This window comes from Podarcis pityusensis, assembly GCF_964106645.2.
Source record: "Podarcis pityusensis genome assembly, chromosome: 10".
Taxonomy (NCBI): domain Eukaryota; kingdom Metazoa; phylum Chordata; class Lepidosauria; order Squamata; family Lacertidae; genus Podarcis; species Podarcis pityusensis.
The window spans coordinates 40,190,921-40,217,579 of NC_138035.1; the positions used below are offsets into that span (position 1 = coordinate 40,190,921).

At 41.2% G+C, this 26,659-nt stretch overlaps 1 protein-coding gene across 5 annotated transcripts in view; it reads right to left on the reverse strand.

The window, feature by feature from the left end:
• Positions 1–1,056: 1,056 nt before the first annotated feature.
• Positions 1,057–26,659, reverse strand: part of LRRIQ1 (leucine rich repeats and IQ motif containing 1) — a 106,040-nt gene continuing 80,437 nt past the window's right edge. For 4 of the 5 annotated variants that reach the window (XM_080971442.1, XM_080971440.1, XM_080971443.1 and 1 more), the window contains 3 exons: positions 25,511–25,571; positions 21,369–21,489; positions 9,318–10,950 (listed from right to left, as the gene is read on the reverse strand). In XM_080971442.1, coding sequence (XP_080827568.1) covers positions 10,817–10,950; positions 21,369–21,489; positions 25,511–25,571 — 316 coding nt within the window. In that variant the 3' untranslated portion in view covers positions 9,318–10,816. Of the gene's footprint in view, positions 1,266–9,317; positions 10,951–21,368; positions 21,490–25,510; positions 25,572–26,659 lie in introns of those variants that run through there. The other variant, XM_080971441.1, reaches the window with a different exon arrangement.

Genomic DNA, 26,659 nt, shown 5'->3' on the forward strand with positions numbered 1-26,659 from the left:
CGAGCCTAAGTGCCCCGACTCGCGAGTAAACCAGTCTCAGGCTAAGGGGAAAGTGATATTCCTGTTGCTAAAAGCGTCTGGCGCAGTTCTGCCCGGCGTGCGCGCCATGGTGCGCTTGGGGTGGGCTTCTGTACCTGCGGCGTGGGGCGCGTGTGTTCCAGCGGAGGGATCCTGGTCAGTTTCAAGCCGTCGGTTTCGTGCCTATTCTTGGCTCTCTCTCTCTCCCTCCGCCCCCTTGAAGGGGAGCCTGCCCTTTGAAAATACACCCTAAGCGTCGAGGTGAATGCTGAAAAGGGACTTTGCGGTCACCAGGTCTGCTCATAATATTTGAGCAAGCGTGCCTCCTTTCGCTTTCCGCCGAATCGAACATATTTGTCAAACCCTTCGTTTAAATACTGACGTTTTCACGTGGACAGTCGGGTAGCTATTGCTCATTTTGTCTGGGAAGCGCCATGAATGCTTGACTTTAAAGGCTGCCTTCGAGGTACCAGCAAAAGCCTCTGGGCTTCTTCTGCTTCAGAGCGCACAGAGATGGTTCTTGTTGCTAGGAAAGCGACGTGAGCCTTTTTCAAGACACCCCCCCCCCCATTTTATAAGCGAATTGAGAAGAGGCCCCAAGGACTCAGCCTGGCGACCTCTTCCATCCAGATCCTGCTGAAATCCAAGAAACTGTGCAACAAAGATGCTAAAAGGGGCAAGCGGTATATCTGATGTGTTCTTAACCAGGTTTACTTCGGTGCCAGTTGAATGGGACTGACTTCCGCATCAGCATGGATTGCGGCCTCTGGCAAACTTCCTGTAAAGCGAAATACCACTGCGGCAAACATGTTTCTGGACTGTCCCACTGAACAATGCTTGGGGGCGGCAGGGTATGTGTGTGGGGTGAAATCTCTCCACCTAATATCATGAGCAAAAACAGGGCTCTAACATAGACTTTCCCTAGAGATGTAGTCCACCCTTCCACCCCAAGTGTGGAGGAATTTATTTTATTTCATTAAAAAATGTATGCAATGAATGGTCTTTCAGACGTGTGAGCCCCTACCTGCGGTCTGTTGTGGAGCATGCCAGCCACAAACCAGTAGTACAGTGACAACCAGGTCTCAGTGGGATTAGTCCTTGACGTGTCCATTAGACTGCCTGGCTGCGTTTCTAAGACACTGCTTAGGGTGGCGTTAAGACTGCTGCATGATCGGGTCCCGTAGTTCATCCATACAGTGAACCCTGTGTCTCTCACACATCCACACGAAGGAGTCGATGGATGAGAACTGGAGGATTAAGCAAGCGAATCAGTATCAGCATAAGACTGCATTCATATGCCTACTTTTCTGGGAGTAAGATCCATTAAAGTAATGGGGCTTAACTCGTGAGTTTTGTTTTAGTTTTACATTTATAGCGCGCCTTTCCTCCAAGGAGCTCAAGGCGGCGTACATAGTTCCCCGCCTCCCCAGTTTATCCTCAGAACAATCCTATGAGGTAGGTTGAGTGACTGGCCCAAAGTCACCCACTGAGTTTCGTAGCTGAGTGGGGATTTGAACTCCGGTCTTCCCAGGTCCTAGTTCAACACTCTGCACTCACGTGGCACATTATTCCATTTTCAGGACATTTCTTCATTAAGTTCCGCATTATAGTTGAGCTCTCACACGAGGTGAAAGCCACTTCCAGAGCAGTAGTGGAATGTAGCGCTAGTTTAGCGCTCATTTCCATTTTATTTGAAACCGCGTTTTGACCCTGGAAGCAAATAACACGGAAACGAGCGCTAAAGTCGCATTGTGTTCCACTATAGTTCCAGAAGTGGCTTTTACATAGCGGGAAAGCTCAAATATAACGCAGAACTTAACAGTTAGGGGAAAGGGACGGAAACGGAATTAACTGTCGTGTGAATGCAGCCCCGCTCTGTAAAGTGTGTCTTTCACGAGGACTGCTCCAGAGCTCGCCCTCCTCGCTTCTTGCAGTGTTTACTCGTTAAACAGCACAGAGGAACAAAACCTGATCTGGGAGGAGGACCATGGGACTCAGCTGGACTAGTAGACATGCATTGTATAGGAAACAATGGTGTTTTCTGTTCTTTTTCTGTAAGAGACCCGCACCCATTACGGTCCGTGTCCAAACCCTGAGTGGTGCAGCGCAAAACGTTGGTTAATTCAAAGGCCGTGCATCTCGTGAGTTCCCGGTTTATTTACTAGGAAGCGCCTTAGATTTCACCCGAGTAAGTTTTAGAGTCACAGCACGACTGACCCAACCTTTGTTGGGTCCGGAAAGTTCCGTGTTAGTGTTTTGGGGAGGAACTCTGCATACCTAGAGATGGGGGGTGGGGATGGGAGAGGTCAGAGGAGATGTTGACATGCCAATGAAGAGCATAGAAGCTGATCAGATCGCCATTCCCCAGCCTGGACTCGCCTTAAACATCCACGCGCCCTCGGTTGCGATTCTAATTCCGTAATCAATTCGGATTGACGCGAAGCTTTGGAGCGCCTTGCGCACGCACTGTTTCAAAGCCCGCTTCGCTGCATTTGAAATGCTCGGGCCAAAGCCCAGCAACGCGGAATCGGGGGTTTTCTGCTTCAAAAGAACCTGAACGAATTCATCTCAGCCTGTCCCCAGCCCAACAAGAGCTGCCTTTGTGCTCTGCAACCGCCGCAGTTTGGAAACGGTTTCGGCCGCGAAGCTGCGCCACTGACTGTAATGGAATCACACGTCTCCGAGGGGAGACCCCGAAATTAGCGCTCTGCGGAGGTGGCAACAAAGCGGCCTCTTTAGCACTGAAGGCGAGCGTGCTGTTTTATCCTAAAATAAAAACTGCCTAGGGACAGAATCCAGTTCGGTGAGGTAGGACCCTAGAAGCAGGAGAGAGGATAGTTAACACTATCCCAAGATTTTGAAGGGAACGTAAGTTTTGGAAGGGGCGTTAAAATCTGCAAGGCAGCCGTGTGTTTCCTTCAAGGTTGCGATCCTGTTTACACTTACTAGAAAGTGACAACTTGTTGAACCCCGTTAGTTTGTTGCTGTGGCGCGGAGAAGACTTAACAGATTTTATGGGGTGGGTGTGGTAGCGCCGGCCCTATCATTAGCAACAGTAAAGCGACTGCCTCTGATTTTGAGCTTCATAAAAGCGCAGCAAATAGTTAGTTATTTAATGTGTTGCATTTTTACTGGTAGAGAGGGGACCCGGCGCTGCTGAGACTTCCTGTTTCAGGGGCCAACTGATTTCGATTGGACTTACTGCAAAGTAAGTGTGCATAGGACTGCAGCTTTAGCCCTAAATCACAATAAAATAAAATGCAACTCAACATAACGCAATGCAGTGTAGTGCAATACATCCTTTTCAACTTGGTGAGACTTGTTTCAGATGAAATATGCCCAGGATCGGACTGAGCTGCTGCAAGTATGTCCCTCCTTATACTACTAGGGTTGCTTATTATAGATTGTGAGCCTGTCGAACAGTGAATGCCAATAATGATGACATACAATACAATATAGTTTAATATAAAATGCATTAGGCGCGGCGCAAAATTTAAAGGAACAGGTTCCTCTTGTCATGCCCACGATCTTCCTGGAACTTATTTCTTAATAAATCCACACAGTCTGCGCAGGTCTGGCCGTTCAGTTTTAACCGTAATTGACAGGAAAGTTGAATCACATGGGAAACGTGTTAAGAATAAGGTGGGGTACCAGATGCGATCATATTTTCGTTTGTCTGGCAAGGTCGTTTTTTCTTCGCTGTAGATCCCCTCCAGTGCGGAAAAGGGCGAGCTCAGTAGGAGAGAATTTTTTCCTCTCTGCTCGTTTATACTGTCATTGCTTCGAGCCCTTGATCAAAAGCAAAGCTCCCCCCTCCCTCCAGGGAGTCAGGTGTCCGAAAGGTACACCCAGATCCTAAACAGGCTCCCTCGGACGCCAGTTCCATTGCGATCAAAGTCGGCTGGGCTGGCTAGCAGTGGCGCACTGGCTCCCGCTCTCAGCTTCACCCAATAAAGCCGAATACTTTGCTGTCACCCATCCCATATCCACGCCGCCTCTGGTTTCAATGGAACTGATTCCTCGGTTCCCAAACAGCGTGCTTTATGAATGTAGTTTGTTTCGACTGGGCCATTAGCATATTCTCAGCCAGGGACCAAATGTTCCGACTGCTTTCTAAGCGCAAGAGAAACAAATGACGCCCTATTTTGAAATCGGGTCAGTGTGTTGTTGTTTTTCCCCAATTGCGGAAGAGCCAGTGAATTCTAACGACGGAAGTAGATGCTCTATCTCACTAAAAATAAACCCGAGATAGACTCTTTGACCATTGGCGCTTCCCGGATTCCACTGTTGACTCGAGACTTCATATGTGGAGCTGGTTTATATTGCAAAGGGTCTGACTTGTCACCCTGCACACTATTAAAACTGAATTAAAAGGGGCACACACATACGCTGCAATCCTATACATGTTTACCTGGGATTCCTTTTCCTAAGTAAACATTGCACTGCGTAGGTCCAATCCTATGGAAGTTTTTTTTCCTGTGCAAGCCCGATGGACTTGAATGAGAGCTGCGCAAGGTTGGTCAGCCTCAGGCTTCACACGACCGGGTCCTTCTACACGTATTAAAAAAAGATCGTCCTATTTGCTTCCAAATAAAGATGTGTACAGGAAAACTGAGGTGGAGTGGCCGGATGTTTAGGATCCGTGTTTTGTTTATCCTTTTAAAAATATGGCTTGCTTGGAATTTTTATTATTCAGGTTGAAAAGCCATCCCATTCTGCTATATGTCTCTCTGTTTTGTTTCAGCTCTCATTCAAGTCGGCGAAGCTCCCGCAGGGGAAAGAAACCTAGTTGGAGATTGTGTTCTATAAGCCTATGCATACTTACTTGGGAGCAAGTCCTATTGAGGGCATTGGAATTTACCGTATAGTAGAATGATGCTCAGAAGATAGGGCTCTAAGTGGGGTGTGTGTGTGTATGGGGGGGGGGGGACTTCCACCGACATGAACAGGCGGTTCCCCCTCCCCGTGATGGGAAGTCATAACCCACAACCATTCAGTCATTCAGTTCAATGGGACAAGAAGACATCCATCCCAGAGTGCATCGCGCGCTGTTCTCGCTCTTCCTCGCACGGCAGACTGCCAGAGGGATACAACCACGTTGATTTTTGGCCAGCAAAACCCAACAAGCAATCCTGTGGCTCCCCAAACTCTCAGATTTGTTGTGGTATCAAAAGGCCTGTTCGTCAGCAGGCAGGCACTGCTCCTCGACGGTCCGTTTCAAAGCAGCCGAGGTCTCACTCGTGTCGGTTTCAGCTCTCCAAAGCGGGGGAGGGAAAGTTACTGGGTCAGTTTCCACGCAAGGCGTGGAAAGCAGACCGGGGCGGTTTCGAAGCTCCCCGACCCTACGACTGAGGTTTGACCCGTTAGGGTAAAGGATTTCTCACTGACAAGCTCCTCCACAGTAACTGGGTTGCGGTAGATCGGAGCCCCGATTTCAACGCAGGGAGAATCTTGCGTTTATTTCCACCCAGTGCGCTTAAGATCTGGGGCGCGATCCTCTCTTCTGCCCTGATTTGATGGTAATTTTAATTGGATTTCATTGTTATTGTTTTTGGACATCTGGGCTGTATTTTGGGCATAGCCGTATCTGTGCTGTATGTTTGGCATAGTTCTCTGGGCTTCGGCAGGCGGGCCAGATAAGTAAACCATAAATAAATAAAACAAATACTCCCAATATTAGACCCGTCCCCTCAGACGGTGAAGGAACTATTTCTTTTTCATGTCTTCAGGTCAAGATATACTACATGTAATTGGAAGCGGCGTGATCCGAAGCATGTGCCCTTAGAAATCGGAGCTGGAGAGTCCTTCGCTTCCAGAGGCGCCTCTGTCGTGGAACTGAAAGAGGCACTTGCTGCGGGACAGAGGTTTGCAACGGATTTCAAGCAGCCCAGATTTAGTTTATTAGCTCCAGGGAGTGGGACGGGGGGGGGGGCCTTGAGGGCTCTTTCAGCTCTCCAAGCCCATTTCCTTGGGAAGAAGGCCCAGTCATTTCAGCCGGACACTTTGGGATCAGATTCCTGGGAAGGCGCCCACAGTCATAGTTCACAGTGTAGCGTTATTGGTTTTGCATGTGGATCTTTGTCATTCGAGGTTTTATCATGATGATGATAATGTTGAAAAACAAATCGGGAAGGATGCATTCATTGTATGATTAGAGGAGTCACAAAACAAGCAGCTTCGTCTTACAGAGCTAAAATTCCCAGTAGCCTTAAAAACTACAGCTCCCGGGATTCTTTGGGAGGCGGTCGTGCTTTAAATGTGCTTTGAATGTATTGGGTGGGCCTAAATCACTTTGCATAATCCTCAAACCTTATTATTTGTAAGTTCTCTTGGTTTGAGACGCTAAAGGAAATTCCCACTATAATGGTGAGTCTTGAAAGCTCACGTCTCCTAAGTTACAAACTGCACCTATGGATTGAAATTGACCGCCACATAGATTCATCAATGAATGAATCCCAACCATTTAACCGAACAAAGTTTATAGCGCTGCCTAGATTTGCTTTCACAGATCAACACAGAGGAGAACCTGATTTGGTATCTCTATCTTTAAAATGGACTCAGCCGGATCCTGTTCAAGAGACCGTATTGTTCGTCAATATTCACACGAGGTACAAATAACGTGTGTGTGTGCGAGGGAGGGAGGGAGGGAGGGAGGGAGGGAGGAAGCCTTAGAAACACGAACACGCAGCTATTGGACGAAGCCGTCCACTCTGACCCACCTGGGGCCAAATCGGAGCCCAGCCAGGCCCATAAAACAGCGCCCCGAACGACGAGAGATTGGATTTGGGATCAGCAATCCTGATTTGCAGAGAATATTAAGAACTTAACCGGAACGGCAGTTCAGCCACCTCCAGCGTTGTAGCCTCTGGGAAGGTGCTAAGAGTACTTGGAATCTGAATCTTTGCACTAAGGCTAGTTTTGCAGGTCAAAGAAAACAACGCCTTTCGCCACGAGTGGAATGCATTTAAAAAGGATTATTGTGTGCGTGTCTACACCGTATCCTGCCACTACTGAGGTCAGTGGCAACTTCCTCACACGATTTCCAGCCCTTCTCCACCCAGAGATGTAGTGAACTAATAGGTTTTATAACTAGAAAATAGCCAAGCGTCCAGAACTGTATTAGATTGGGAAATAAATTGCAATGGAAGGTAATGGACAACCCCATTTGGATCACTTTCACATGAATGAGCAGTTGCTTTTACGACTACTTAAAATGTATTCTGGGTGACAAGTCTGTGATTATTATTATTAATTAAATTTCTATACTGCCCTTCATCTGAGGATCACAGGGTGGTTTAAATATAAAAACACAAAAATGCATAACATAGTAACAAACAAAACACTTTGTTTTATATGCAAGGATATTGATGGCTCATCTCCCCTACCAGTAGCAGAGTCAGGGCAAAACTTGAAGCCAGCATCTGCCTCTTCCTACCCCACAGTGCATATGCTGAAAATCCCAGTCTAGAATGTTTCTGCAACAGATATTGGGCTTCTTGTACAATTCTGGCAGCAAGATATTTCCATTCAGTTGTTTTGTCTGATGTAAGTCCTACCAAGTTCTTGTACTTTAACATCTCAGCATTATTTCATTAGGAGTTAAAGCATTTTTTTTTAAATAAAAAAAATTCATTTTCCAGTCTGCTAAGTAGGGAATGATGAAGGCAAAAGGAGGCAAAGACTAGTGAGCATAGTGAAAAGAGAAATAATTCTTGGCTGTGATTTGCTTTCTGTGGTTCACAATTCGTATAGGTTTCTTTAGAATTTTGCTTATGAGGACTAGAAACCTGCTTTGCCACAAACATGGTCTGAAGTCCAGGGATTCGAAGTTCCACAGCACAGGGCGCTAGCATGACTACACAAATGCCTGTGCATCATGCAATCACCCCCATATGGGAAGTGCTTGCCTGCCACTGTTATCCCCCTTCCCACAGCTGCCGTTTTGTTTGGATTGCACTGGGAATCAAGGCCATTGCCATAAATAGGCTGCAGAGGAGCAAACATGTCAAACTGTAATCACTCATGAAACAGGCACACAATATGCACTTAACAACCTATTGGAAGTAACTTTACCTGGAGTCAAAGACACTGACTTTCAATGTCCCAACCTACATGAAGCTCAGTTTTCATACTTAGAAGTGTAATTAGGCTTACAGCCAAAATGGGGTTCGGCTCAAGGTATGGCAATAATGCATTGCAATCCTAAACATGGTCTAAAGGTAAAGGTGAAGGGACCCCTGACCGTTAGGTCCAGTCGTGGACGACTCTGGGGTTGCGGCGCTCATCTCGCTTTACTGGCTGAGGGAGCCGGCGTACAGCTTCCGGGTCATGTGGCCAGCATGACTAAGCCACTTCTGGCGAACCAGAGCAGTGCATGGAAACACCGTTTACCTTCCTGCCGGAGCGGTACCTATTTATCTACTTGCACTTTGACATGCTTTCGAACTGCTAGGTGGGCAGGAGCAGGGACCGAGCAACAGGAGCTCACTCCGTCGTGGGGATTCGAGCCGCCGACCTTCTGATCGGCAAGCCCTAGGCTCTGTGGTTTAACCCACAGCGCCACTCACATCCCTAACACGGTCTACTCAGCAGTAAATCCCATTGAATTCAGTGGTCCTTTCTCTAAGTTAAGTGTGTCTAGGATTGCAGCTTCACTGAAGCTCTCTTCAGGCATTACTCATGTGAGAAGCATGTTGAATGGGGTTAAATATGCACTGTCTTTCCCCATGCTTTCCCCTTTCAAGCAAGTAATGTCTGAAAGAGGGCTACTGGTATCCACCATTTTAATTTAGTAGCTTCTTCATGGGCACTTCTGTTGATGGACATCTATCAGAATTATATTCCACACTTTTCCCAAGGACTTCAAAACAGTATATGTAGCTCCCTCTCTTCTTTTAACTCCATCCCTGGAAGGTAGGTTAGGTTGAGCAAGTGGACTGTGGCCATCCTGTATGCTTTGTTGCCAAGGCTCCCCATTCTAAGGTCACATCCACATCTCATACAACTTAAATAGTTGTGGCTTCCCCCAAAGAATCTTGGGAACTATAGTTTGTTAAGTGTGCTGAGAGTCATTGGAGACCCTTAACAAACTACAGATTCCAGGCTTTTGGGGGAGAAGCCTTAACTCTTAAAGTGGTATAAGACTGCTTTAAACATATGGTGTGGATGTGACAAGTCACACACCACGAATGGGAAACTTTTCAGAGTAGAATTGGCATTCTTCCTGAACAGAATTCCACTGCTGAGATTTTAACCTGGACAACTCAATTCTGAAATGTCTTAAAATGAGAATACTTGGACATCAGTGAATTTACTTTATTTCCAAGTGAGTGTGCTTAGGGTTTGGACTGCATCTTCTTAAATCCAAGTGTTGGGCAAGTAAGTCTGAAAGCTGAAACCATCTGTTTAGCAGCATTTTCATTTAAAAAAATGAATTATGACATGAGACATTAAAATACAGATTGTAATTCAATACCCAAATCTTTGTGTGCAGTAAATAGCTGGCAAGACGAATGTGCAATTTTCTATTTATCGCAAAGCCGGCCATAAAATATATTAGAGGTCCATACTGCTTTGGTTTTCCCTACAGTGGTCTTAGACAAAGAGAAACATTTCCAAACCATATTAACTTGAAGACATTAATGAAAACAGACAACATGATAGGAACTTCACTGTGTCAGGGAATGTATAATATATTCTAAACACAGCCACAACATACTAATACATCTTTTTTATTATTATTATTGACTGAAGCCTTGAGTTCTGTCTTAGCTTTTCTACTTCAACAGTATTTCTGAGTGGGTCAAGGCTCCAGTGGGATATAATGACACCAAAGTAAATAGAAGAGTTTAAAACCAAAGAATTGTTTCTCCAGATTCTGTCAGCAATTTGTACCACGCTAACTGAAACATTGCTTCAGTAAGAAAAGCATACATGCATTGAAGTAATGCAAACAACATTAGTATCAGTGGCATGGAAGGGACGGACCCATCATGAGGCTACAAAAGGGTAGATTCTGAATGATACTGAAGTAATAGGCTAGGACAAAATTGTTGTGTGATGTTAAAAGTTATATTTTAATTCTGGAAAATAGGGTAGCAGACCTGAAAAGTAAGAAGACTGCCAATGTACCACAAAATAATAATCATAATTTGGAATTATGAAACGGATCTTAATATCACATTACTGAATTTTAATGTGCTGTGAATGTGCATTGATTCACCCCACTGGTGTGTGCAACTGTTGGGGAGAGATTGATGCATTTTTACACAAAACATATTTACATTATTAATATGTTTGAAATAAGATGGACATTCCACATTTTACTTTTTAACAGATACATATTCCAATCTACAAAGCAGAGAAGAAATATACCTAGATTTGGGCCAATTTGATTTTGATTTGTTTTGCTTGATTGAGAGATACAGGAAACAAGTTTAAACACATGTACTTAAATCCAACTGTGGATCAGGCTATCTCAGTCACATACCACTGCACAATCACAAACCATTATTGTACGTATACATCCATTTGTTCACCGGATTATACCAGCCACTTTATAATAATTCCATACAAGCTTTTAAACCAAACTGCAAAAATAAATTTCAGATACAAATATTGTAATTTCTCTGATATTTATAAAAGAACTTAGTCAAAGAAGAAGAAGAAAAGGTGGGAAATCATGCAGTGTAAAATAAAATATAGCATACATGGAGCTGAGGAACTTTCCATCTGCAGAATCCAAAAAGAATGGCAATGCACAGGCTCACCATATGTTTAAATGCTGAAGGTCCAATGACTATTTCAAAGCTTTTGCCTTCTTTTTGCCACTTCCCCATCCACCGCTGAGCTGAACTGGATGGTCTCGAAATGAGATCCGCTCTTTATGCGAGGGCCCCAAAGGTGATCTTTCAGGCACAGGTGCATCCTTTTCTACACAAGAAGAAATTGGTATGAAAATGCTGTTGCTCAAGTCATCTTTAAAATAATAACAATAATAACAAAATAGCAGCCTCTCATCATGCCTAATTTTGTTACTTAGTTCCTAATTCAAAAAGTTTTAGCAGAAAATCTAAGCTACTTTAAAGCCATTAACTGATTAAAAACTTTGATCTCAATGGCAATTTGTGGATATTTAATATGTGTGTGCTCTCTCACACGTGTTTCTTCTGAATAAATGCAGATAAAACATTCATTGGCCGGGAAATCACACTAACCACATTGGCGGAAATAAGAGATGTGCAGAGTGACAACATTGTGATCAGCACTGAATACTATTTCACAAGCGAATGCCTCTGATTAAGCATATACATTTTAAACACATAGTTAACACATTCACAAACTGCATTGATAATTCATTCACATTTACATGCTATCTCGCAACTGAGATTTGTAAAAAGCATGGGCAGGAACAGTATTTTAGGAATATCAGAATCAAATTGAAAAAGTCCAGACATATAATTTACATATTCATTGCTTCCTTTTTGTGTCCAATTATTTCTTCGTCATTTGCACATACCATATTTCATGAACACATAAGTGGCACAGAGATATCATTTTTATGGATTCTGGCATTTTTTAACCACATGAAGAAAATTCCAGATGATTTATAGGGCCAACGGGTTACTATTTTAATTTCTCAGCCCAACATACGCTAGCCAGACTTCCACCAAGGGAAAGACAGAGGAAGTCACCATTTACTCCACTGAATAAGAAATGGGGAAAGCTGACCTAAATATTGAATTTTTATTCAAATCTTAAGTCTTCAGTGGTAACTATGTAGCTGTCAATAACACCTTCAGAAATTTCTGAGTACTATGTAGGGCTCTAATCAGCCTCAAACAGGAGCCATATAGCACTCTCTGGGGCTTGTCAGATGTAGTTTTATCACTTCCCTCCACTATACAATATAGTGATCATGGTAATGGGTTCAGGATGAGGGCTGGCTGCCCATCCTGAATCTGAGTGCTTCATTGCTCTATAACTGCTACTGTCGGTGGTTGAATATAGCACTGCATGTGTGTGTGTCGCTTGCCACAAAATGTTCCTGGCCTCCAGGGTAACCTTAGCTTAATTTGACTAATTCCTCCAGCCTCTTCTTCCATTTTCATCTGCTTCAACTGATACCTTCGTCATTCCACAGTCCATCTGCCCACAACCACACTGTGATAATGTGCATTTTGTGCTGGATGCAGGTACATTTTTGGGGTGCTGCATACACATATCATTCCTGTCTTGCACCATTCATATATATAAGGCTCATCCTGCTGGAACGGTTATAATCCATTTTGTACCGAGAATGAACTTCTCAAGTGCTTTCTGTCTCCCTGTGTACACAGAGAGCGCTTTTTCATGTCATCTTCTATTGGGGTGGACTTTCTGACATTGCAAGGCCTGTGCCAATTCACATTTTCCAGTCTAGCTACATGCACTAGGAAAAGCAGGGAACAGACCATGGGTATAACCTCAGATTTGTATTGATTTAGATTGATGGGGCGGGGCAGCTGCCCCCTTGCCCTCCCTTGGCTACACCCATGGAACAGACTGTAATTGATAAATCAGTACACCAGTTTCTGTAGTCTCTTTTTAGGGACAGCTAGCATTTTGAATGACCAAAAATAATTTCAAAAAAGTACTATGGAACAGCATGTGCTCAGCTGCAGTGTGGTATTACATCATTTCTGCCCACAGCCAGGAGGCATGGGAACACAAATTTAGGGGAGTAGATAGCACCAATGTGTTGGTGTACATGTACTAGTTGGTATACATACCCACCTCTGTGTACAGACAACATGGACAGTGGTGGCTGCTTTGCCTAGTATTATAATGATGTGAAGAGGTGTACAATTAAAAAGCACTATCTACAAAAGTGCTTCACACTGTGAACATAGCCTAATTGTGCATTTCGCACAGCGTCCCCAGTTTCTGGTTCATGCAGACATTCAGCACTTCCCAAAATGGAAATGAGAGAGCACATTGAAAACAATGCAGAAATGAGTCATTATAGTTGTGATTAAGCTGTACTGCGCCCTCCCCCCAAAAGCAAAAGACAGGAATTTCTGTCTTTCATTTTAAATGTGAGCCCAAAATTCCCTCTCCAGGCAATTAAAAGTCTTGCTCATATTTTTCTCATCACTATTCTTTCGACATTCTACAGGTCATGGAAGCTCACAGGCTCCCCCCCTTTTTAATACAAAAACCTTTCACATAAACTTTTGCATACCTAATTAACAAGTATGTGAAAACCAGAATCATGGGTTGTATCCAAGTAAGTCCAAGTCAGAGTAGAGCCATTAAAATTAATGTCTGGTCATGCGCATCATTCTTAGTGAGTCTATGTTGGATATAGCCACTTGCTTTTAGGTGGTCTCATTTTGCTTTCAAACAGACACTTGCCTACTTAGGTTCACTATTAGAAGGAATGTGTAATTTTAATGTAATTCCACATATTAAATTAGGAAAATATGCATCTTTCCATCTGAGTACACACCAGCTGGTGCCAACTTCAGTTCCTTGAGATGCATAAGTCTTTTGCAAGTATATTTCACAGTATGCATTTTGTTTATACATTTGCAGTGTATACAACACGGCTACTAAAAGTGGATATGGCCTCTAGATGGATGTGTTTATAGTCAAAATCATCCAAAGCCTCTGATATGGCTTCGTCTGATAAATGAAGGTAATTCAATGACTTTAAAAATGTTAAGAAGAGCTGGTTGGATCAGTCCAGTGGTTTTCAACCAGTGTGCCATGGAACTCTGGGGTGCTTTGAATGATGGTCAGGGGTGCCGTGGGCGACACTGGTCTCTGTCCCTCTTTCCTTTCCTCCTTCCTCTGATGCCCTCTCATGTCTCTGTCTCCCAAAGCCTTGCATGGATGTTTGTCATAGCAGCCCTGACTACAAGTTTCCCAGGTGAATGGTGCCTCTGGGGCTGGCCAGGGGGTGTTTCCCAGGCCCCTGTGGGGCAGTGTGAGAAGGCACCTCTCTTTGGGGTGGGCAGCTCAAAGACCGGGGGGGGGGGGGAGCAGCTGCGGTTGCCCAGAGGACTCCCAAGAAGAGGGGAGAGGAGAGGAGGCTGAGGGAACATGCCACAAGGGAGGGTGTTTGAAAAAGGGTGAGAGGCTGCCAGCTCTGCGGGCAAAGGGTGACATAACTGGGCTCCTGAGCCCCACAGGGGTGCCGCAGAAAGAATGTAGTGGGTCAAGAGTGCCGTGGACACAAAAAGGTTGAAAACCTCTGGATCAGTCCATTGATCTATCTATCTACCCAGTGGCCAAACAGCTGCCTCTGGGAAGCTCCCCCAAAAAGACCTAAGCAAAACAGCAATCTACTCATTTGCAATTAATTCCCAGCAGTTGCCATTGTAAAACTTTAGCCCCAATCCAGTTAAGTGTAATCATGACCAAGTCCTGTTGAAATGGACAAACCATAAATTTAATTCCATCACTTTCAATGGTGCAATGAGAAGTGACACAATAAATCTGTTATCAGGAACTGCATTTCCCCATAAGTTAAAAGGGGTGGGTGGGAGAGAGATGCAATAGAGATGAGATGTGGAAATAAGAGTGAGAGCAGGGAGGCAGTTAACTCCCCCCCCCCTTGGTTTTTCTAATTCATTCCTGCTCTAAGCTGTGAATTATCCCATGAAAGAAAACATAGCCACAAAGCAAACAGCAACCTTGGGGTGTGAGATTCAACCTGTTGTGAGAAAAGGGTTTAAAAGTTGCACTCCCAGCACCAGGCTCTGGGTTGATTCATACCTCTGTGGCTGCATTTAATGCTTAAGAAAATGCCTTCATAGTAAAATGCTGATCACATATTGTGTCTAGTTTGAGCCTTAGTCACAATTAACTTTATCTGTGTCTCAGTCTTTGCTTCAATCCTCTGGCGCTTAGAAGTAGGTAAACTAGATTTGTGTGTGTAAACCATGGGTAGGCAAACTAAGGCCCGGGGGACGGATTCAGCCCAATCACCTTCTAAATCCGGCCCGTGGACAGTCCTGGGAATCAGTGTGTTTTTACATGAGTAGAATGTGTGCTTTTATTTAACAAGCATCTCTGGGATATTTGTGGGGCATAGGAATTTGTTCACCCCCCCCAATATAGTCTGGCCCCCATCAAGGTCTGAGGGACAGTGGACCGGCCCCCTGCTGAAAAAGTTTGCTGAACCCTGGTGTAAACTCTATATTTTACTGTTGCTAGCTGCTCTGAGCCCGGCTTTGGCTGGGGAGGGCGGGATATAAATAAAAATTATTATTATTATTATTATTATTATTATTATTATTATTATTACTATTATTACCCTGCTTCTTTAACAGCTTTCACCAGAACTTAAACCAATTACAAGAAGTTGCACTTAAGATTAGAACAGCAGTATTAAGGAAAAAAATAGATGTGGTTCATCTTATGTGACTGAGTTGCATCTAGACATTTCCCTATGTGAATGGAAGGATTCCTTCTTGTACAAATGGTACTCTAATCCAGTGGATGCTTCCACTCACTGGATGCTCCTGCAGGAGGCAATTTTTGCTGATCTCTTCCTTGCTGCAGTCACTGCATACACTGTTCCGGAGTCCCCATCCCCCCCCCGACCCTATGGAGCAGAGGGCTGAAGAGGTAAGAGGGAATTGCTGAAAACTGTCTCCTCCCCTTTCACCCTCGGAAGCCCCCAATTAGTGAGACTCTTCTTCAGGCAAGCCTGGATTCAACCCATGCTGTTTGGTTAATCAGAAATAACTCTGGACTTATAGTGAACTTTCCCCATTAAAATTATAAGAACCAGATAAGGAACTCTATTCTAAGAGCAACACTGATGTTAATCCAGTTATGCCTTTGGTGAGGTTTCTAATTAAGCCAAGTGAGAAAGCAACATTATTGAGTTTGTCTGCTTCCTTAACTGGAGGCGTAACTTTAAGGTTGGAAAATTGTGATGAGGAAAAGGTAGGTGGGAGGAACAGCATTAGAGTTTTTGAAACTATAATTTTCTTGTGAAAGAGTCAGTCCCTCATTTTGTGTTTAGACTGAAGAAAGTGCTCAGGGCTATTGTTTTGGTATGACATCCTTGATCCAATAATTGTCATTATAAGTTGCTGCCTCTTATAAATTTTATGAGGGTATGAACTATTTCTTTGTCTATCTTTATGAAATCTATTTTCTTATCTTCCTTACTTCCTACCCAGCCTTTGTATCTCTGGGTCTGTTTTCATTTATAAAAATATTGTTCTGAAGTGGTTTGGCACTTCGAGAGATTTGGTGAAAAGTGTTACAAGACTACCACTTAAATAGCAATAGGATGCAATCTATCCTGAGCATCTCTTTCAAAAAGATCGTGGAAAGGAATGAGAATTGTGCAAGAGTGCAACTGTGCTCGAAGCTTCCTTTCATTCTAATATGGCTTGGGTAAGAACAACAACAACAAAAGGAATCCTGCTGGGCTGTATCTAAAACTTTGTATTAGGGACTTGAGCTTCAAAATGTGATTTTCATTTGATAAATAAAATAAAATGTTTACTTTTATTTAATAATGGTATGAGCATTATCTTTTCTAAAAGATACCCACTAATCTGCTTATTTATTTCATAAACTGTATCCTCAGTAAAGGAACCTGTATTATTAAATTTGATGTTAAGAGCCACAGTGTATCCTGTAGCTTCAAAATCCCACACAGAACTACATGGGGAAGTGCAAGTGTGACTTGCAACACAATGTTGCAGCCTGGGGTGCTCCTGTTCAGGTTTCAGACAGACATTCCGCCATTCCCCTTATACCCTGGTTTTCTGTGCCCCTGCTCCACCCATCAGCTAGTGCTGTGTGCCCACTAAACACCAGTAGTCACTGGGCTTCATTTTGCCATCTTTTAAGGATTTTGCTCCCCTCCCTGTGGTATTATTTTGGCTACATAAGTTCCAGCATTTGAAAAACAGATTTCACTGTATGTATATATGTTGTGGTATTGCCTCTCATAACTTCAGCAGTGTTATTCAGGTGCTGGATAATTTCTTATTTCGTTGCTTTTATAAATATATTTTTGATGGAAAAGAGAGAGGACATTCTTAAGTGGACAGTTATGGCTTCTGGAATCATTGCCTTATTCCTTTCTGCCATTTAGAAAATGTATGTTGTGTACCAAACATAATATGGGTGTAAGTAGGTGTAGCAAGAGAATAATGATTTCCAGTGATCTTTATCTTCCTATCTGATACATCACTGTTAACAGAAAGTCGAGGAACTCTGGGAAAAACCAATCAGTAAATTCTCCTGTGTGAACTCCATAGAAACACACAATAATTTTGCCACAGCAGAGCCATATAACTACTTCATCAAACAGCAATCTCAAGTGCTGATGTCTATGTAGCTTAACTGGGCCACTGGGAAACAAAAGAGAGATACTAACATTCTTGGTGTAGCACTGAGGTTTGCAGGGATGAAAAATAGAAGAAAAAACCCTCTGTGGGGAAAAACTCCAAAATAGCCTAGTAATATATAAGATTCACAATTGATGGGGTGGGAAAAAGGAAAGTGGAATATAGTACCCACGAATAAGGAATGACTGGCTGGCTTGGACTCTGAACACTTCACACTATAACATTCTGTTACAAATCTCAACTTGCTGCATGGCTCCTAGCTAAGTTTACAGTACCAAACATATTGGTACTGCCCTCAACCTTCCCATCTCTAGTTTTTCTTGAGAGTTCTTCATGTAGGATAACCCTTAATTTCAAAGTCAACAAATGTGTTAGGAGGAGACAAAAGGAAACAAAAAAGAACAGAGTTCTCTGCTTATGATTGTTACCAAAGGGCCGATATTTCTTTGTAATGTTTCTGAGATCACAAGCCCTGTTGTTGTCAAACTAATACCACAACAACCACACATTCGTACACAAAAGCTACTCTTTATAAAACCACAATTACAATAACAGATAAATACAGAATTCCAGTTCAACCTTGTACTACATCATGTTTTGTGCATATAAACCATTACTGCCTTGATATGTTTTCACAGGAGCAGCAAGCCATAACCCTGGAAGCTGAATTCCTGGAACAGAAGACCATGTTCTTGAAGCACCACTCCAGAAATTGCATACATGGTGGACCTAGAAAAGGTTCTGAGGCTTCTGGTGCCACATGAGGTCAATGATATTATTATCCCTTTAGCAGATCAGAAGGTTCAGGCATGGAATGTGGGAGCCTTGCATGCTCTGCGGACTCTGTTGCAGTAAGAGCAGTCAGATGCCACAGCGGAAGCCTTACAGTGTAGAAAAGGGTGCCCTCAAAATGTACCCAGGCTGCTCTACATCTGTGTCATATGCGTTCCCCAGAGCTGGCATGAAATAACCTGAGTCTGCTCTTGGAATACTTCTGCCTGAATTGGGAAGTCCAAGGTATTTGGGTTGGGGTGGAAGCATCCTTTATAATCTATAGCATTTGGCAAACTGAATGTGTGTTTTCACAATGTAAAATTTTACAATGTAAAATTTTGTGACCGTTACAATGAAAAAAGCGTTTGCTAGACACTCAGGTGATTTAAATTATTTGTACCCAGCTATTCAAAATTTCAATAATATTTTGAGTCAGATTTTAAGGTGCCTGCATGTACAAAAAACCTGCAAAATTAAATGCGTGCTGAAAAGACTTCTTAAATTTGAATAAATGCTCATTTCCCCCAGGCATTAAGTTCTCTTCTCTTTAATCTATTTTCTTTGCTAATTATTTGTTCTGTGCGCTCTCTCTCTCTCTGCCCCCCCGACTAAATCCTCTATTCTTTAACAGATGTCAAAGTTGACATACAACTCTGTTTTGATAAGTAATGCAGTATAGGAAATATTTGGAACTTTTATTGGAGGGGGCAGGAAGAAAGAAAAATAGAGACTTTGCAAATCAGTGTATCGGCATACCATAAAGTCTGCTAAGACGTCATAGAATTTTCACCAGTCTATCTAGAACTGTGTGACGTATTTTATAATTTAGCCAAATCCTTTACCATATTGTATTACTTAGTAGCAAATACAGTATGGTTGTGTGAGAGAGGAAATCAGCTATTTAACAACAGTGACCAGAACAAATCTTTTGCTGCAAAATGTTTACATCAGTTTGAAGTTATGTGAAATAAGTAGAATTTAGCAAGTTGGCGTTGAAGTAATGTTTTGTTATTTTTATTCTTTAAACCACGTTTCTTGGGTCTGTCCTGAAATCATTTATTTAAATATTTAAATCATATGTGCATACAATGATAACTGGTGAAAGCTTTTTTAAAGATAATGTACGATCAACAACTGTAAGCCTGTTAACACGACATGTACACACACACACACACACACACAGAGAGAGAGAGAGAGAGAGAGAGAGAGAAATAATCACAGGAGAGGATTAGGCTGAAGGAAAGTATAGGCCTCACAATCTTTTAGTGAATGAAAAACTGTCCCCCTGCCCTGGCAAAGGGAAACTTTTACTGAGAAGGATGCACCATTTATCTTTTAAAAAAGCAAATAATGGAACTCATTGATTTCTAATCTATGCATTTCTTTGAGTTCAGTTTGCAGAGTGTGCCTTTCTCCAGATCCAAGTCAACGAATGATATTTTCAAATAGATTTACTTATTATTGCAAGTATTTATTTTACCATAGTAGGAAAAATGTAAAAGTGTTGTAGTCCTTTATATTATTATGAAAAAGTGTTTCAGAGCATGACTGTTGCATGTGTTTCAATCTTACTCATGTTTATTCAGAAGCAAGCCCCACTTTGGGCTTTCCCAGGGAGTACGCAGAGGATTGCAGTCTTAGACTTCTTAGAATGTGAAATAGCCCAAACCAAAAACAAAAACAAAGAAGTCTAGAGCTGCCATGCAAGAATTCTCTTTTGAAACTAAGAGGAGTTTCATAAAAGCATTCATCTTTGGAATCAAATTAAAAATATTAGCAAAAATCACTGGGGCATACAAACTCTTCAGTGCCAAAAGCAGCTAATTGACTCTTTAAGCCAAAATTACTCTAAGCTTGAAAACTGATTCTCCAGATTTCTTAGAAAAATTAGATAGAATATAAATGAACATAGTAATGCAACAGACCTCAGCTTTATTCACTAATAAGTACCTTTGAAACATTATTATGTCTCAATCTTATTTTTCTTATAGTTTTTAAATACTAAAATATTTCTGATTACTTTTTCTGGTAAATCACGTATTTCTACCTGTCCACCAATTCTTTATAAAAGCGCTATTTAAATATATGTTTCTGAATAAAAGCTGCCTTTTTCTTGTATTCAACATACACTTTCATCCTAAGCATTTGTACCAACTCCACCAGACATTTTCTATGAAGGAATCATAACTTCAAGTAGTGTGATGCTATACTGGTATAGTTTTGGTATGCCCAAACTTTGCAACTTGTATGGTAGCAAAGCAAATCTTGGTGTTAGACTTATTGCACTATGTGCTTAACTGCTGTTTGTGGATTAATTGCATACTATACTCTTTTTTTGCCTTCAACTTCTGTAAAGAAAAGTACACTAAACTGTTCATGTCAAATTACTGATTTAATACTTGTGGATTAAACAATTATAAAGACAGAAGACTCTCATTTTAAATCAAAGCTGCACTACTAAAGTGAATGAAACCATGCCATTTGTCTCACTGAAAGCAACCAATGAGCAAGTGGTTTCAGGATTAGGCCTTAAGCAGCAGACAAATACCCATCTTCAGGAAACATCAAAGGGTTTGGTAGGGCCTAGAGGAATAAGTAACTAAATTATAGGTTTTAGTTAAACAAAATCTCTGACGATTCTAATTTTCCACGTGGTTTTATGCACACACATTATCATACACACTCTCTTTAAATCAATTTGTCAATCACTCTCCCGTTCATACACATCTAAAGATATATGTATGCAGTGATCACCCCCAAAAAATGTTTAGGGGTACTCTCATTTTCCTACTCATATTGAAATACTGCCCCTCAATGAGGCCAAACTTAGATTCACAAAACGTTTAAGGGTATGCATACCCCTGCGTCCCCCCAGAAAAAAGCACTGTATGTATACGTATATACATATACTGGTACATATACATATGTGTATACATATACATATGTATATACATATACATATACATATGTACATATCTCTCGCTCTGGATATGCTAGATACACACACACACACATTTATGTAGTTCTGTGCTATCTACATGCATACACTAACATTTCAATATATCTATAGGCATACATTTTATATTCACATAAAATTTCAAAATAAGGGCAGAAGTAGAGACGAAACCACCACTGTCCTGTCATTTGATGCGAAGCCCTGTCAGGTGATTCAAGCTTTATCTAGCTGATTATTAAAAGGAAAGTACAACTTACTTGAAGGTCCTGCAGAGTGTCTGTGTGGCTGATTATTTTTTTCTTTGCTCTGAGTCAAAGTACTTCCACTGGTCATGGAAACAAGCTCTAAATCCGTGTCTTCTCTCCTTACAGGGCTTGTCTGGAAGCAGTGAAAGAGAATGTACACAATCAAGAAACAAAATATGACATTTTCTGAATGCAGCTCACATTACTCTCAAATAAACAAGCCGGCTCTGTCAAACAATCTTCTTCAGAATGATCCCACAATCCTTTATTGCTGCCCAGTCTGAACAAATGCACTATGTCAAAGCATTTTTGTAAATAGGAGGCGATCTTAAAATTGTGGTTTGTGATCAGAATCAGCGCAGCAACAAAAGACAACATTTTAGTACAGTAATTTTGAAGAAAATAAATCTTGCAGACAACTGATGAAACCTTAAACAGCTTAAGATCATTTACTGAGCAGTCTATAATTTAAAGTCAGAGTTGAAAGCCAGAAATGTTATATTTGATTATTTTTTTGCCATATTTGTGCTTAATCCAGAGCAAGTATCAGTTCTATCAATCAAACACTGAGTGAGTAATTTCATCTTTGCTACCTAACTAAACCTTCAGAAGAGTTTTTATGTACAGCTTGCATAAGATAATTATATTAAAATGTAACATATTGATGGATTTAAAAGAATAGAACAGAAAAAGTTCTTTCATGTCAGTATGTTTTTAGATTTAGAATGGAGATTGAATAGAGAAATTAATTCAATGGTTTCAGCAATGCACATATCTATCTGTACATTACAAATACTGGTCTTTCAACCATAAATCCTTGTAAGTAAGACTATTTATGTTTAGATTTATTTCCATGTAAGGATCACAGCCTATGAAACTGAAATGTACATACGAATTTAATTTTGCCGAGTTTAAAAATGTGTTATTTGTGAATGCAATGCTGTATTTAAGGTTTAAAACATAAATAAAATTACAATTCATAAATGTACTAACATTTTTAGTGAAATTAGTTGGTGCATCTGCAAGAAAGTTAAAATACATCTCATTGAGGGAGGACCTAAGAATACAGTACAGTCTTTATTTCTCAATTATTTCAATGGACTAAGTGCTCTCAGCTTCTGAAGTGTATCTGTAATGACTGTGGTGATTCCAAGATCTTGGCAGAACAAATTAATGCAGTCATTCGGTGTTTGTCCACTCTTATAGACTGGAATAGATTTCAGGTTTCTTGGATCAAGTTTGGTTTTGGTTTTTAATAGAACCCCAAGACCTACAAACTGGAACCATGTGCAGAAGACAGTTGGAATTAAAGAACAGGGGGCCTCTGAGCACACTCTGAGCCGATGAACTTGGTGGACACATTTCAGCAGCCTAATTTAGCTAGAAAAAAGTAATTATGTTGCTGTTGTTCCTAACAAAAATAGGAGACCCTTGCTGATCAACTATTAATTGCCAGAAATCTAATTGCCAGTTGACCCTGATCTAAGTTCTCCTAATCTGTTAGACAAACATCTGTTTTATCCACTTCATCTGCAATATAGTCTTGCCCCCTTTTTGGAGAAAAGAGGTTTTGCCATGCTGATCCATGCTTTTGTAATCTCTAAAATGTATTGCTGAAGTGTGCTTCATTGAAGGCTGTCCATGAAGATAAACCAGAAGCTTCAACAAGTGCAGAATTCTGCTGCCCATCTTTTGGAAGAGGCTTACATTTGGGAATATATTCATCCTACAATGCAAAGACTAGACACCTTCTGGACTTAATTTAAGGTGACTCTTTTAAAATCCCTTTATAGTCTGGCACCTACAGGTTTCTTAAAGTTTACCCCTCCCTAGATTAGCTGAGTTACTGCCTTAGCTATGTAAGGCTGTTCCTACTCCATGTGCACACATGTGAGGTGAAGACATACTTTTATTTTAATGATTTTGAGGCTGTAGAACAGGAGTCACTAACCTTTTCGGACCAGCGGGAAAATCTGGAATTTTGAGAAAGTGCCATGGGCACCACTCACAAAATGGCTGCTATGAGGGTGTATAGGAGAGGCCAAGACAGTGCAGACAGGGACTGAGCAGAAAGAGAAAATACTTTCTCAATTATTGAGGACTTTTGAGGAAATATTTCATTGTACCAGATGAAGTCCTGGTGGGCATACTGTTGGCCATGGATGCCATGCTGATGAACCCAAGAACAACCTATCTGATGAGATACTTTGGCCTTGTGTCCTATTTATTTATTTTATTTGCAACATTTACATCCTGCTTTTCTTCCATGGACCTCAAAGTAGGATACTTTAGTCCTCACCACAACTATGTGAACTAGGTCAGACTGAGTTTGCATGACCTGCCCAAGGTCATTAAGTGAGGCTTACGGCATAATAGGGTTTGAAACCTGAGTTCTCTCAGTCCTAGTCTGTGCTTAAACACTAAAACATACCTCTGGCAGAATGCTTATGGCCACAAAGTGGACACTGTGATGCTGCGTTCCTGCTGCTGCAGAGTCTACTGTACTGATTGTCATTTTAAACACTTATTGCTGGTTTTTATTCTTTTATTCTGCTGGGCGTCATCTCAAGTTTTCAATAATTGCTTTGAAATTAATATATTCATGAGGCAGAAGCTACAAATTAACATGCCTGGCTGTATCAAACAGGTCTTAAAGAAGTAGCTTGATCTCTTTGTGGGCTTATACAAAAACGTAATCTGGGTTACTAGTCATTCAGACTGGGGGTAAAATTCATTCCTCAAACATAATTCAGAGATAAATCTGTATTATATTGTGAACAAAACCCATCCACATATTTTGTTAGTGTATTATGTTGTTTGTCAGAGGGGATGTAGCATACATCTGAGTAAAGTCAGTTTGCTATTCATACAGAAGTAATTATTTTTGAGTGGTACTCTGTTGTTCACACAACTGGATTCAGCACCCACCCTAATACAGTGGTACCTCAGGTTAAGTACTTAATTCGTTCCGGAGGTCCGTTCTTAACCTGAAAGTGTTCTTAACCTGAAGCACCACTTTAGCTAATGGGGCCTCCTGCTGCTGCTGCGCCGCCAGAGCCCGATTTCTGTTCTCATCCTGAAGCAAAGTTCTTAACCTGAAGCACTATTTCTGGGTTAGCAGATTGTGTAACCTAAAGTGTATCTAACCTGAAGCGTATGTAACCCGAGGTACCACTGTACATTGTCTATTCTCCCTGCACCTCGAAATCTGAGGTACTCCTGAAAGTCAATGTGCAATTGAACAAATGGAACAAGGGCTCACAACTCATGTTTATTTCTAAACAGCCCTTTACGTATATAGATCACAGGCTGGTTTACAAAGCAATCACGTAAAATATAATAAAAAACTAAAATCGCAGCTAAAACATTTTCCCCAACAGAATACTTCCAGTAATTTAGTAAGAACCTGAATGTTCATGCCAGTCAGACACGCTCCCTTATCTTCAAAAAGTCTTAATGAATAAATTAAGCTGGTGCCAAAAAATAGTTACTGAGGGGGTTCATTGTAATTTTCAACAGTTGGGGTGCCATCACAGAGAAGGCCTTGCTTTGTGTCACCACACAACAGTGGGACTAAAAGTAAGGCCTCCATGTTGATCCCTGTTGAGCATTGCAGAGGTGCTCCTTTAAGTATTTGTGTTCCTAGTCATTCTGGGCTTTTGAAATCAACACCTTACGTTGCACTTGACAGCTTATCAAAAGCCAGTGCAGCTCCTGGCGGACTAGTAATGACACATGCAAGGGGATAACCCACAATTGAGGGACAGATGGCAAATGCAAAGGGCTTATGAATTATGTATATATGCAGATTTGATTTTACACAGCTGTAGCATTCAAAGAAAGGTCTCACCCTGATCTCAGAAGCATTTATAGGACAATCATATGCATATTTACCCAGAAGTAAGTCACATTGTGTTCAGTGGGGCTCACTGCCAGTTAAGAATACACGGGATTGCAATTGTAATCATTTTTTAATGTTGTACACTGAGTTAATGTTGTGCCCTGAGATCTTTTGATAAAGGGTGGCATATAAATTTAATAATAATAATTTTAAAAAAAGTCCAGATTTTTAAAAAAACAGTTACCATGGTAAAAACAAAACAAAACAAAACAAAACAAAACAAAACAAAACAAAACAAAACAAAACATCTCACCACATGTTGAACTCTTCCTCCCTTGATAACTTCTGGATCTATCTCAGGTAAGAAATGTTTGCTATACAGTGAACGGAAAATGACAAATATGTCAGTAACAGAATAAAATGCATTAGAATACTAAAGCTAGTATCCAATGAACTATTTCAATTGCTCCAAGGGCTTTGGTATACTCAGTGAGCTGTTTGCCTTATCTTTGACCAACAAATTTAAACCACACAACACACTGCTTCCTCCCAGTCTTCTCCCTATTTCAAAAGTGATTTCCTAGGCATGTCAAGTGGGGTCTTGTATGACGAACCTAAAGCTTGCTTGGGCACACATAAATATCACTATTAAACAATTTATGGAGAGCATTTTACAATTGTCTCATGGCAATGTATGAATACCATAAACACAGCTGAAAGTATTTTAATAGTATAACCCCCCCAACGAAATATCGGTTTGAGAACAATACAAAACAAATGCTTAAGGGAATTACTAGGTCCTGTCCTTAAGTGTACATATTTACCTGTTGGCAAGTTTCACTATAATCAATGGGACTTCTGGATAAACATATCTTTCCAACTCTACAACTCCATGATTCTATGATAGTTAGCACTGGGCTGTATGACACCTACTGCTTAGAAACTGCAGGTCGTCAAATGTTTAGCTAAATATCATTAAGAATTTTGGCTCTTATTTTCAGTGGGTTTAAGGAATATTATTTTTAACAATCTGGCTCAAACAGATAAGGAAGTCATTCATTGCCAGAAAGTTTAAGATAAAATTCTCAAAATGCAAGTTCTTTAATAGCTAGAAATTTATCGAATTTACTAGTGTATTGAAGGAGTATAAATTACACCTATCATTATCCAATCTTATTCAAGCAGTCTATTATATAGCAGTAATCTTGGTTTTGGTTAGATAAGTCTATCAGTTATTTGACCACATGGCTTCTGATTCCTTTCCAGTTGATGTTTTGCCATCAAGTTGAGGGTAAGTAGGATCAGTCATAATACCTAAATTATCCTAACAAATGCTATTAACATTAATGTGCCACACACATCTACAGAAGTGATTTAATATGATTTAGACTGCAACAGTATACCTACTTATCTGGAAATAAGCCCAATTGAACTCTATGGCTTACTTCTGAGTAGGCATCTA